This window comes from Tachyglossus aculeatus, chromosome 3 (genome assembly GCF_015852505.1).
Source record: "Tachyglossus aculeatus isolate mTacAcu1 chromosome 3, mTacAcu1.pri, whole genome shotgun sequence".
NCBI classification, from domain to species: domain Eukaryota; kingdom Metazoa; phylum Chordata; class Mammalia; order Monotremata; family Tachyglossidae; genus Tachyglossus; species Tachyglossus aculeatus.
Genome location: NC_052068.1, coordinates 59,297,636 through 59,309,985, shown reverse-complemented (window position 1 = coordinate 59,309,985; position 12,350 = coordinate 59,297,636). Strand labels below are relative to the sequence as shown.

Below are 12,350 nucleotides of genomic sequence, written 5' to 3'. Positions count from 1 at the left end.
GGCCCTGGATTTCACACTGTGCATGAGAGTCTCCTCTCGGGTTAGATCTCTCAGGGATAGGATGCTTCTTTGAGTTAACCAACTGCCTCTAAGCAGCATAATCAATCAATCGTATTTATTGAGCGCTTACTGTGTGCAGAGCACTGTACTAAGCGCTTGGGAAGTACAAGTTGGCAACATATAGAGACGGTCCCTACCCAACAGTGGGCTCACAGTCTAGAAGGGGGAGACAGAGAACAAAACCAAACATATTAACAAAATAAAATAAATAGAATAGATATGTACAAGTAAAATAAATAAATAAATAGAGTAATAAATATGTACAAACATATATACATATATACAGGTGCTGTGGGGAAGGGAAGGAGGTAAGATGGGGGGGATGGAGAGGGGGACGGCAGGTTTTGGTGACGGCTTGGATGTGAGGGGTGAATGAGAGAGCGGAGTCGAGGATGACACCAAGGTTGCGGGCTTGTGAGACGGGAAGGATGGTAGTGCCGTCAACAGTGATGGGAAAGTCAGGGAGAGGGCAGGGTTTGGGAGGGAAGATGAGGAGTGCACTCTTGGACATGTTGAGTTTTAGGTGGTGGGCAGACATCCAGATGTCCTGGAGGCAGGAGGAGATGCGAGCCTGGAGGGAGGAGGAGAGAGCAGGGGCAGAGATGTAGATCTGGGTGTCATCAGCGTAGAAGTGATAGTTGAAGCCATGGGAGCGAATGAGGTCACCAAGGGAGTGAGTGTAGACCAGTGCCATTTTTTAATGGTATTCGTTAAGCGCTCACTATGAGCCAGGCACTGTACTACGCGCAGGGGTATGCAAACTAATCATTTAGGACACAGTTCGTGTCCCACATGGGGCTCATGAGCCCCTTGTTGGGTAGGGATTGTCTCTATCTGTTGCCGAATTGTAGTTTCCAAGCACTTACTACAGTGCTGTGCACACAGTAAGCGCTCAACGACTGAATGAACCTCCAGTTTGCAGATGAGGTAACGGAGGCTCAGAGAAGTGAAGTGACTTGCCCAGGGTCACCCAGCAGACTAGCGGCAGAGCAGGGATCAGAATCCACGCCTTCTGACTCCCAAGCCCGGGCTCTTTCCACTAGGCCACACGGCTTCCCTCTTTAAATCCTGCCCTCTGATCCTGGTTGTATTCAGAACCGTAGGAAGCTAATATGATTGTCAGTGTCTGGGTGCTGTAGGTAACGCCTCTGGGGTAATGACGTTTGTCAAACCTACGGGGTGATGACGTTTGCCTTGTCAATCAATCAATCGCATTTATTGAGCGCTTACTGTGTGCAGAGCACTGTACTAAGCGCTTGGGAAGTACAAATTGGCAACATATAGAGACAGTCCCTACCCAACAGTGGGCTCACAGTCTAAAAGGGGGAGACAGAGAACAAAACCAAACATACTAACAAAATAAAATAAATAGAATAGATATGTACAAGTAAAATAAATAAATAAATAGAGTAATATTTGCTCTCCGCCTTCCTACATGTCATGACTTCCTACACTCTAGGAGGGGTAGTAATAGCATTACTGTTTGCAGAACACTGTAGTAGTCGCTGGGAAGGACTCACCGGGTGGGAATTGGACATAATCCCCGGTCCTCAGAAGACTTGTAATCTATTATGAACGTTTACTTCCGGCCAGTGAAAAAGTGTTCATATTTAATGATTTCTTCCATCATCACCCTGCTACCCGTTCCTCTCTGCAGCAGGAACATGCAATTATGCATGCGTATAATAACAATAATAATTGTGGAATTTGTTAAGCGCTTCTGTGTGCCGAGCACTGTACGAAGCGTTGGGGTAGATAGACGGCAGTCAGGTCCCATCCCCATGGGGTCACATCCTAAGTAGGAGGGGGCACACCTGTTGAATCCCCATTTTGCAGATGAGGGAACTGAGGCATAGAGAAGCGAAGAGACTGGCCCAAGGTCACACAGCAGACAAGTGGCAGAGCAGGAATCAGAACCCAAATCTCTTCTTACCCCTAAGTCTGTATGTTTGTAAGAATAATTTTGGTGTTTGTTAAAACACTCACTGTGTGCCAGGTACTGTACTAAGCGCTGGGATGGATACAAGCAGACATGCCCCGTTCCGGACTCACAATCCCCTTTTTACAGAAGAGGTAACTGAGGCATAGAAAAGTGAAATGACTTGCCTAAGGGTTACAAGTGGCAGAACCAGGATTAGGACCCTTGACCATCCGACTCCCAAGCGAATGCTTTATCCACTATGCTATGCTGCTTTGTACATACATACAGATATGAAATATGAATATGAAATATGAAAAACACCTCCTTCCCCCTCCCACAGCACCTATATATATGTCTGTACAGATTTATTACTCTATATATTTTACTTTACATTTTTTTGTATGTAAATATGTAAAATATTTTACGTATTTACTGTTCTATTTGTTTTGTTAATGATGTGCATTTAGCTTTAATTTTATTTGTTCCGACGACTTGACACCTGTCCACATGTTTTGTTTTGTTGTCTGTCTCCCCCTTCTAGACTATGAGCCCGTTGTCGGGTAGGGACCATCTCTATATGTTGCCAACTTGTACTTCCCAAGCGCTTAATACAGTGCTCTGCACACAGTAAGCGCTCAATAAATACGATTGAATGAATGAATGAAAGAAATTGCCCTTTGTTATTGGTCAGCACTACTGATGTGTGTGTAAACAAAACCCCCACTCCCATTATCTGGTAGAATAAGTGCAAAATCCCAGAATCAATTTTGATTTTAGAGCTCTTGACTATTCGTTTCAGCCACTTCTTGTAGGGTGGGATTTTTGTCTTGAGTAACTATCTAATTTTTGACGATTCCCGGAAATTCAATTTGAACTTTGTGACAGGGTATTTACTCAGTGTCTGCAAACACCAAATTGTCCTTAGTGACCCTGTAGTGAATCCTGAAAGGTGACACTGGCCTGAGGCAAATTCAGAGTTTTCTTTCCTGTATTGCTCAAGAGGTCAATGGTTAATATTCTTTGATTTTTGATGAATTTACTAAAGCTCCCTTGTCTCGGCGAAACTTGTGGTGATGATGATGATTCCCTTAAACAGGATTTATGTCCATATATTTAAATTATGTATTGTCATTTATTTGTATTAATGTCTGTCTCCTCCTCTTGACTGTAAGTTTGTTGAGGGCAGGGAACTTGTTTGCCAACCCTGTTGTATTATACTCTCCCACGTGCTTAGTGTAGTGCTTTGTACAAAGTAAGTGCCACCATTTGCTGTGTGACCTTGGGCAAGTTGCATCTCTGGGCCTCAGTTACCTCATCTGTAAAATGAGGATTGAGATCGTGAGCCCCTGGTGCGACGGGGACTGTGTCCAACCCCATTTGATGGTGTCCACCCCAGCAGTTAGTATGGTGCCCGGCACACAGTAAGTACTCAACAAAGTACCACAACTTTTTATTATTATCATTGTGATTATGATTCCCACCTCTCTTCTTGCACAAAAAAGGGAGCTGGCTAGAGTCAGTCCATGGAAGGTTTTGCCAAAGAGATAGGCAGGGTCTTGGAAAAACGAAGAGTGTATGAGTGGAAAGTGTGGGGGGGTACAATTAGCGTAATAATTGTAGTATTCGGTAAGCGCTTAATCCCGGCTCAGCTGTGTGACTGTGGGCAAGCCACTTTACGTCTCTGTGCCTCAGTTACCGCATCTGTAAAATGGGGATGAAGACTGTGAGCCTCACGTGGGACAACCTGATTACCTTGTATCTACCCCAGCGCTTAGAACAGTGCTTGGCACATAGTAAGCGCTTAACAAATAATTCATTCATTCATTCAGTCGTATTTATTGAGCGCTTACTGTGTGCAGAGCACTGTACTAAGCACTTGGGAAGTACAAGTTGGCAACATATAGAGACGGTCCCTACCCGACAGTGGGCTCCCTGTCTAGAAATAATACCATCATCATCGTCATCCCTTACTCTGTGTTGAGCATTGGGCAAAATAATCAGTCTCTGTCCCACGCGGGGCTGACAGTCTAGCAGGAAGGGAGAACCGGTATTTCATCCCCTATCAATCAGTCATGATATCTGTTGAGTGCCTACTGTGTGCAGAGTGCTTGGGAGGGTCCAACACAGTAGATTTCTGTTGTCACGATCCCTGCCCACAAGGAGCTTATAGACTAGGGCGGGGAGACAGACAGGAAACTAAATTGCAGATAAGGGAAATGGCCAGAGCATAAATCCCTAAGGGCTGTGGGACTGGAGAGGGAGTAAATAGCAAAGTGCTTAAAGGTACAGAGCCAAACTGCTAGGTGATGCAGGAGGGAGGGCGGGTAGGAGGGGGCAAAGAGAGGTTAGTCAGGGAAGGCTCGGTGGCGGAGGAGCCGTGAATTTAGAGGGGCTTTGAAGGTGGGGCGAGTGGCGGTCTGCCACATATGAAGGGGGAGGGTAAGGCCGGACTTGGCAGCGAGACACGGACAGATGAGATGGAGGTACGGGGCCGTAGGTTCGTGTTGGAGGAGCCAAGTGGGCGGGCTGGCTTGTAGTAGGGGAGCGGCGACCTGAGGTAGGAAGGGGAAAAGGTGATTGAGGGCTTTAAAGCCGATGGCGAGGAGCTTATGATGGCATTAATTAAGCGCTTACTGTGTGCAAAGCTCTGTTCTAAGCACTGGGGAGGTTACAAGGTGATCGGGTTGTCCCACGTGGGGCTCCCAGTCTTCACCCCCATTTTCCAGATGAGAGAACTGAGGCCCAGAGAAGTGAAGTGACCTGCCCAAAGTCACACAGCTGACAGTTGGCGGAGCTGGGATTTGAACCCATGACCTCTGACTCCCAAGCCCGGGCTCTTTCCACTGACCCACGCTGCCTCTCTGCGCTTACTATGTGCAAAGCGCTGCTCTAAGCGCTGGGGAGGTTACAAGGCGATCAGGTTGTGCCACGGGGGGCTCACAGTCTTCACCCCCATTTTCCAGATGAGGGAATTGAGGCCCAGAGAAGTGAAGTGACGTGCCCAAAGTCACACAGCTGACAGTCGGCGGAGCCAGGATTTGAACCCACGGCCTCTGACTCCAAAGCCCGGGCTCTTTCCACTGAGCCACGCTGCCTCTCTGCGCTTACTATGTGCAAAGCACTGTTCTAAGCACTGGGGAGGATACAAGGCGATCAGGTTGTGCCACGGGGGGCTCACAGTCTTCACCCCCATTTTCCAGATGAGGGAACTGAGGCCCAGAGAAGTGAAGTGACTTGCCCAAAGTCACACAGCTGACAGTCGGCGGAGCCAGGATTTGAACCCACGACCTGTGACTCCAAAGCCCGGGCTCTTTCCACTGAGCCACGCTGCTTCTCCGGGCAGCCGTCGGAGGTTCTCGAGCGGGAGACGTAGACTGGGCAGTTTTTTAGAAAAATGGTACGGGCAGCCGAGTGGTGTGTGAGCTGGACTGGGGAGAGGCATTCATTCATTCAGTCTTATTTATTGAGCGCTTACTGTGTGCAGAGCACTGTACTAAGCGCTTGGGAAGTACAAGTCGGCAACATATAGAGACGGTCCCTACCCAACAACGGGCTCCTAGTCTAGAAGGCAGGAAGCAGGGAGGTCAGGAAAGAGGCTGATGCAGTAATGCGGGCAGGATAAGGTAAGTGCTTGGCTCAGCATGGTAGCAGTTTGGATGGAGAGAAAGGGGCGGATTGTAGAGGTGTGTGGCTCAGTGGAAAGAGCCCGGGCTTTGGAGTCAGAGGTCATGGGTTCAAATCCCGGCTCCACCACTTGTCAGCTGTGTGACTTTGGGCAAGTCACTTCACTTCTCTGGGCCTCAGTTCCCTCATTTGGAAAATGGGGATTAAGGCTGTGAGCCCCCCGAGGAACAACATGATCACCTCGTAAACTCCCCAGCGCTTAGAACTGTGCTTTGCACATAGTAAGTGCTTCATAAATGCCATTGTTATTAGCGCTTAGAACAGTACTTTGCACATAGTAAGTGCTTAGTAAATGCCATTGTTATTAGCACTTAGAACAGTGCTTTGCACATAGTAAGTGCTTAACAAATACCATTATTATTATTATTATAGATGAGAAGACCGAGGCCCAGAGAAGTGAAGTGACTTGCCTGAGTCCCCACAGCAGGCAGGTGGCAGAGTCGGGATTAGATCCCAGGTCCTGTGGCTCCCATTCATTCATTCATTGTCGTATTTATTGAGCGCTTACTGTGTGCAGAGCACTGTACTAAGTGCTTGGGAAGGACAAGTTGGCAACATATAGAGCCGGTCCCTACCCAACAGCGGGCCCATCCCCAGTGGTACAGCCCAGGTGGGACGGAGCCTGTGATAAGAAGCAGCGGAGCCTAGTGCCTAGAGCACGGACATGGGAGTCTAAAGGACTTGGATCTTAATCCCTTCTCCACCACTTGTCTGCTGCGTGACCCGGGGCAAGTCACTTCACTTCTCTTGGCCTCAGTGACCTCATCTGGAAAATGGGGATTAAGAGCGTGAGCCCCATGTGGGACAGGGACTGTGTCCAGCTTGACTATAATAATAATAATAATAATAGCATTTATTAAGTGCTTACTATGTACAAAGCACTGTTCTAAGCGCTGGGGAGGTTACGAGGTGATCAGGTTGTCCCACGTGGGGCTCACAGTCTTAATCCCCATTTTACAGATGAGGGAACGGAGGCACAGGGAAGTGAAGTGCCTTGCCCAAAGTCACACAGCTGGCAATTGGCGGAGCCGGGATTTGAACCCCTGACCTCCGACTCCAAAGCCCGGGCTCTTTCCACTGAGCCACGCTGCTTCTCAACTAGACTAGCTAGTTCCTACCTCAGTGCTCAGTCCAGGGTCAGGCACAGAGGAAGCGCTTAACAAATACCGTACCCCAAAAAAGGCGAGAGGAGTGGTGGGGGCTGGAGGCGGCGGGGGTACCACTCTGCCCGCTTTCACCACCCTCTTAGCGTGACTCCCACAGTCGGCTCGCGTGGTGAGGGATTGGAGTCAGACAGAAGGCGGTCTTTTTTCCACCTCCTTTACCGTCTCCCTACTGGCGCCCACCCCCAGCCGATTCTCTCCTTCAGTCAGTCAGTCGGCATGGCATAGCGGCTAGATCACGGGCCTCAGAGTCAGCAAGTCATGGATTCCTAACCCGGCTCCTCCTCTTGTCTGCCGTGTGACCCTGGCCGAGTCACTTCACTTCTCTGGGCCTGAGTGACCTCATCTGTAAAATGGGGATTGAGACCGTGAGCACCCCGTGGGACCGGGACTGCGTCCAGCGCTGTTGGCTTGTATCCACTCCAGCGTTTAGTGCGGTGCCTGGCACATAGTAATAATAATGATAATAATGATGATGGCGTTTATTAAGCGCTTACTAGGTGCAAAGCACTGTTCTAAGCGCTGGGGAGGTTACAAGGTGATTGAGTTGTCCCTCGTGGGGCTGACAGTCTTAATCCCCATTTTACAGATAAGGGAACTGAGGCATAGAGAAGTAGTACTTCCCAAACGCTTAGTACGGTGCTCTGCACACAGGAAGCGCTCAATAAATGTGATTGAATGAATGAGTGAACGAATGCCCCAAATCACACAGCTGGCAATTGGTGGAGCCGGGATTTGAACCCCTGACCTCCGACTCCAAAGCCCGGGCTCTTTCCACTGAGCCACGCTGCTTCTCTAGTAAGCGCTTAACGAATACCCCAAGTATTATCACTACTATTTATTGAGCGTTTACTGTGTGCGGAGCGCCGTACCGAGCGGTCTGGAGAGTACAGACACGTTCCGTTCCCATCATCGTTAGTATTCTTATTCGCCTCCACCCCTTGTAGGCGATCCGCAGTTTCCAGGTGGCTCTGCACATCTACCCCATGAACGCGGAACTGTGGAAGGAAGATCTGTCGTGGGCCAGAACGCTCCAAGACCGGCAGCGGGAGGCCCGAGGGTCCGGGAGAGCGGCCGGGCTGGCCCCGGAGCCCGACCCCACCCCCGAACCCATCCCGGACTACGACTTCGAGAGCGACGAGATCGTGGCCGTGTGCGCCGCCATCGCGGAGAAGCAGAAGCCGCTCCCGGCCGCCAAGACCACCGTCATCGTGTCCGCCTCCGGCGCCGTGGAGACCGTCACCGAACGGGACCGGGGGCCCGCCGTCCCGGACGGGTCCGTCTTCATCAAAGCCCGGTGACGCGGCCCGCCCCCGGGGCCGGGGTGGCTTGCCTCGCTTCCACTCGGGGTCGAGGAGCGGGGCGGTCCCACTGGAGAAATCAGGGCGCCGCCGTCCGTTCTGCAGCGGATCGAGCCGACGGAGACGGAGAGCCGGGAATCCAGTGTCGCGTTGAGTCCCGCCGGCGTCGCTCTCGGCTCTGAAGTGTGCGCAAAAACCTCGCAGCGGGACTAATGGGTTTCATTTCACCCTTTGAGGTGAATGTAGCCGCAGCTTTTTCCTTCTCATAAAGCCTGACCTGCAGGCGCCGGCTTTTAAAAACAAGGTAGGACGCACACGGTCGTTCCCAGGGCCCCGCGAGGTCGATGTTTTCGAAGTGCCAGTTGTATCGGGCAGATTTTTGGAAGGGGATGGCAAGCGGTTCTTTTTCCCCGCCCTCTGATATAGGAGACGAGGAAGATCGAACCACAAAGGAAACCCCAAAAGATGCATAAGCTCCTAGAGTGTTTGGGAAGCAAAAGGCCAAACTTACTGACCGACTGACGGAAATATTTGCAAATTCTGCAAAATCCTCTCGTTCCGTCTGAGGGTGTGCAATGGGTCGGTTTTTAGCCCCGTCTGCTTTTATTCGTGCTCGTTGATTTGATCCTAATTAAAACAGACCAAAAAAGCATTTTCCGGACCCGTATCCGTATTCACGATCTCCTTCCGTCTCTGCCCGGCCACAGGGACGTGTCCCGAATGACGACATCCCACAGCGCGACTGTTGTTTTTTTCAAATGCAGTGTTAACCCTGGGTGATTATGCTTCATAAACGCTGTGGTTTTCCGTTAAGGTAGTAGCTTTATCTAAGCCTTGGCACATCTGTGCAAGCCATTCCCCCCCACTTCCTAACAACTCAGTGTGTCACCCCCAGACTTTTGAAAGCCTGCATTACTTCAGATCCTCCATACCGCATTGTCAGCTCCTAACCGGAGCTCCCTTTGAAATCAGCTTCGGTACGGAGACGCCACCCCCGCTCAGGAAAATCGACCATCCGTTAACAGCGTCGCAAACCGAGGCAGAGAGATGGAGTTGTGCTGTTTCTGAGCTCCGGGGAGGCCTCGGGGAAGTTGAGCCCTGGCCATAGCAGGAATGAAGGGAGAAAGAAGGGACGATGTCGCCCTTTGGAACTGGTTTTTGGTCAGCGTGGCGCTCAGGGTTTGTGAGTCAGTGAGGGCTCCGTGTGATGGGTGTCCCGATTTGTGGCTTTGTGTGGCTGGTTATATATTTGAGAAGAGGAAATCCTCCGGGCCCCTGCCCTTGCTGCTGACAACGTGAACGGGCCGAGGAAAGCCCTGCATTTGTTCCACTTGTAATTCCGAGGTGGAAAAATCCCCAGCAGTTCCCCCACAGAAAGTACTTGTACCGTCATTGTTAGCTAGGAAAGGAAGGGACTCTCCGGGAGAGAGGTGATATCCCAGAGAGGGAAATTAGCTTCTTTACTATGGACAGACAATACTGTAAGATTGGATGGTGAGTAAGTAGTAAGTGCACCCGACTGTAACCTCGTAAATTGTTTTTCTGCGATGTCCACGTTTCCTCATCTATTAAAGACTTCCTGTTATAAAGGTGTGGATTTCCGTGCCGTTCTTTGTCGTGTTTAACGGTCTAGTGAGCTATTTATACAACTCATTTCCTCTTAGCGGGTCATTGGGTTTTATAAATGATTCGGGTAACAGGTTTTTGCTTCTATTGAACGTTCCCAGCCACCCAGTAGAGTACCGTTCCCAAGGACACCAGTACAGTCTACTAGAATGCAGGCTCTTTGAGGGCAGGGATTTTTTTTTTTATGGGTATTTGTTAAGCACTCACTATTCGCCAGGCACCGTACTAAGCGTTGGAGCAGCTAATCAGGTTGGACACAGTCCATAAGGCTCATGGTCTTAATCCCCATTTTACAAATAATAATAATAATAGTACTAATAATAATAGTGATGAGCCCGCTGTTGGGTATGGCTAAGCGTTGGAGCAGCTAATCAGGTTGGACACAGTCCATAAGGCTCATGGTCTTAATTCCCATTTTACAAATAATAATAATAATAGTACTAATAATAATAGTGATGAGCCCGCTGTTGGGTAGGGACCGTCTCTATATGTTGCCAACTTGTACTTCCCAAGCGCTTAGTACAGTGCTCTGCACACAGTAAGCGCTCAATAAATACGTTTGAATGGATGAGTGAATATTAAGCGCTTACTATGTGCCAAGCACTGTTCTAAGCACTGGGGGAGGTACAAGGTAATTAGGTTGTCCCACGTTGGGCTCACAGTCTTCATCCCCGTTTTACAGATGAGGTAACTGAGGCCAGTGAAGTGACTTGCCCAAGGTCACACAGCTGACAAGTGGCGGAGCCGGGATTAGAACCCAAGACGTAACGGAGGCACAGAGAAATTGAACCACTTGCTCAAGGTCACACAGCAGTGTGGTGAAGCTGGGATTAGAACCCAGATCCTTCTGACTCCCAAGTCTGTGCTCTATCCACTAGGCTACATTGGCATGGCTCAGTGGAAAGAGCCCGGGCTTGGGAGCCAGGGGTGGTGGGTTCTAATCGCAGCTCCACCACTTATCAGCTGTGTGACTTCGGGCGAGTCACTTAACTTCTCTGTGCCTCAGTTCCCTCATCTGTAAAATGGGGATTAAGTCTGTGAGCCCCACGTGGGACAACCTGATTACCTTATATCCCCCCCATTGCTTAGAACAGTGCTTGGCACATAGTAAGCACTTAACAAATACCATTATTATTATTATTATTATTATTATTATTATTATGGCTTCTCAGTCAGGTCTGTTTAATTATTGTGGTATTTGTTAAGCACTTACTATGTGCCAAGCACTGTTCTAAGTGCTGGGGTAGATACCAGATAATCAGGTTGTCCCACGTGGTGCTCACTGTCTTAATCTTCATTTTAGAGGTGAGGTAACTGAGGTACAGAGAAGTTAAGCACTGTACTGAGCGCTCGTGAGAGTACAATATAACAGTAAACACATTCCCTGCCTGCAACAAGCCTACATTTTAGAGGGGGAGATGGACATTAATAGAAATGAATAAATTACAGATCTGGACTTTAATGCTATAGGGTCGAGTGGGGGGGATGAATCAAGGGAAGAAGCAGCGTGGCTCAGTGGAAAGAGCATGGACTTTGGAGTCAGTGGTCATGGGTTCAAATCCCGGCTCCGCCACTTGTCAGCTGTGTGACTTTGGGCAAGTCACTTCACTTCTCTGGGCCTCAGTTACCTCATCTGTAAAATGGGGATGAAGACTGTGAGCCCCACGTGGGACAGCCTGATTACCGTGTATCCCCCCCGTGCTTAGAACAGTACTTGGCACATAGTAAGCGCTTAATAAATGCCATTATTATTATTATTATAAGGGAGCAAGTCAGAACGACGCAGAAGGGAGGGGGAGAAGAGGAAAGGAGGGCTTAGTCTGGGAAGGCCTCCTGGAGGAGATGGGCCTTCGATAAGGCTTTGAAGAGGGGGAGAGTCGTCGTCTGTCGGATATGAGAAGGAAGGGCGTTCCAGGCCAGAGGCAGGATGTGGTCGAGGGGTTGGCAGTGAGAATGTACTAAGTACATTCTAAGTAGTGAGTGTACTAAGCGCTTAGTACAGTGCGCTGCACACAGTAAGCGCTCAATAAATATGATTGAGAAAGATGAGATTGAGGTACAGTGAGTAGGTTGCCATTAGAAGAGAAAAGCGGTAGTAGCAGGGTAGCGAGGAGGGGGCAAGGCAATTGAGTGCTTTAAAGCCGATGGTGAGGAGTTTTTTATTTGATTGGAGGTGAATGGGCAACCACTGGAGTTTCTTGGATTGGGGAAACACGTCCTGAACATCTCTGTGGAAAAATGATCCGGGCGGCAGACCGAAGTATGGACCGGAGTGCTTGGAACATCGTGGCAGCCGTTTGCATGGAAAGGAAGGGTTGACTTCTAGAGGCGTTGTCCATTTTCCAAATGAGAAAACCGAGTCCCAGAGAGGAGGAGGACGGATACGCTGGGAAAGTAACCTGGCCTGGTGGAAGAAGCACGGACCTGGGTTCTAATCTCGGCTCTGCCACCTGTCTGCTCGGTGACCCTGGGCAAGTCACTTAACTACTCTGAGCTTCAGTGACCTCATCTGTAAAATGGGGATTCCACGCCTGTTCTCCCACCACCTTAGACAGTGAAACCCATAGGTGATAGGGAATCTGTCCAACCTGATTA

General features: G+C 49.5%; 1 protein-coding gene across 2 annotated transcripts in view; it reads left to right on the top strand.

Annotated features, from left to right (window-relative positions):
- The window catches only part of TTC33 (tetratricopeptide repeat domain 33), a 77,633-nt gene extending 67,915 nt beyond the window's left edge, over window positions 1-9,718 (top strand). For both annotated transcript variants that reach the window (XM_038744326.1, XM_038744325.1), the window contains one exon: window positions 7,776-9,718. In XM_038744326.1, coding sequence (XP_038600254.1) covers window positions 7,776-8,129 — 354 coding nt within the window. In that variant the 3' untranslated portion in view covers window positions 8,130-9,718. The remainder of the gene's footprint in view (window positions 1-7,775) is intronic.
- The last annotated feature ends 2,632 nt before the right edge of the window (window positions 9,719-12,350 follow it).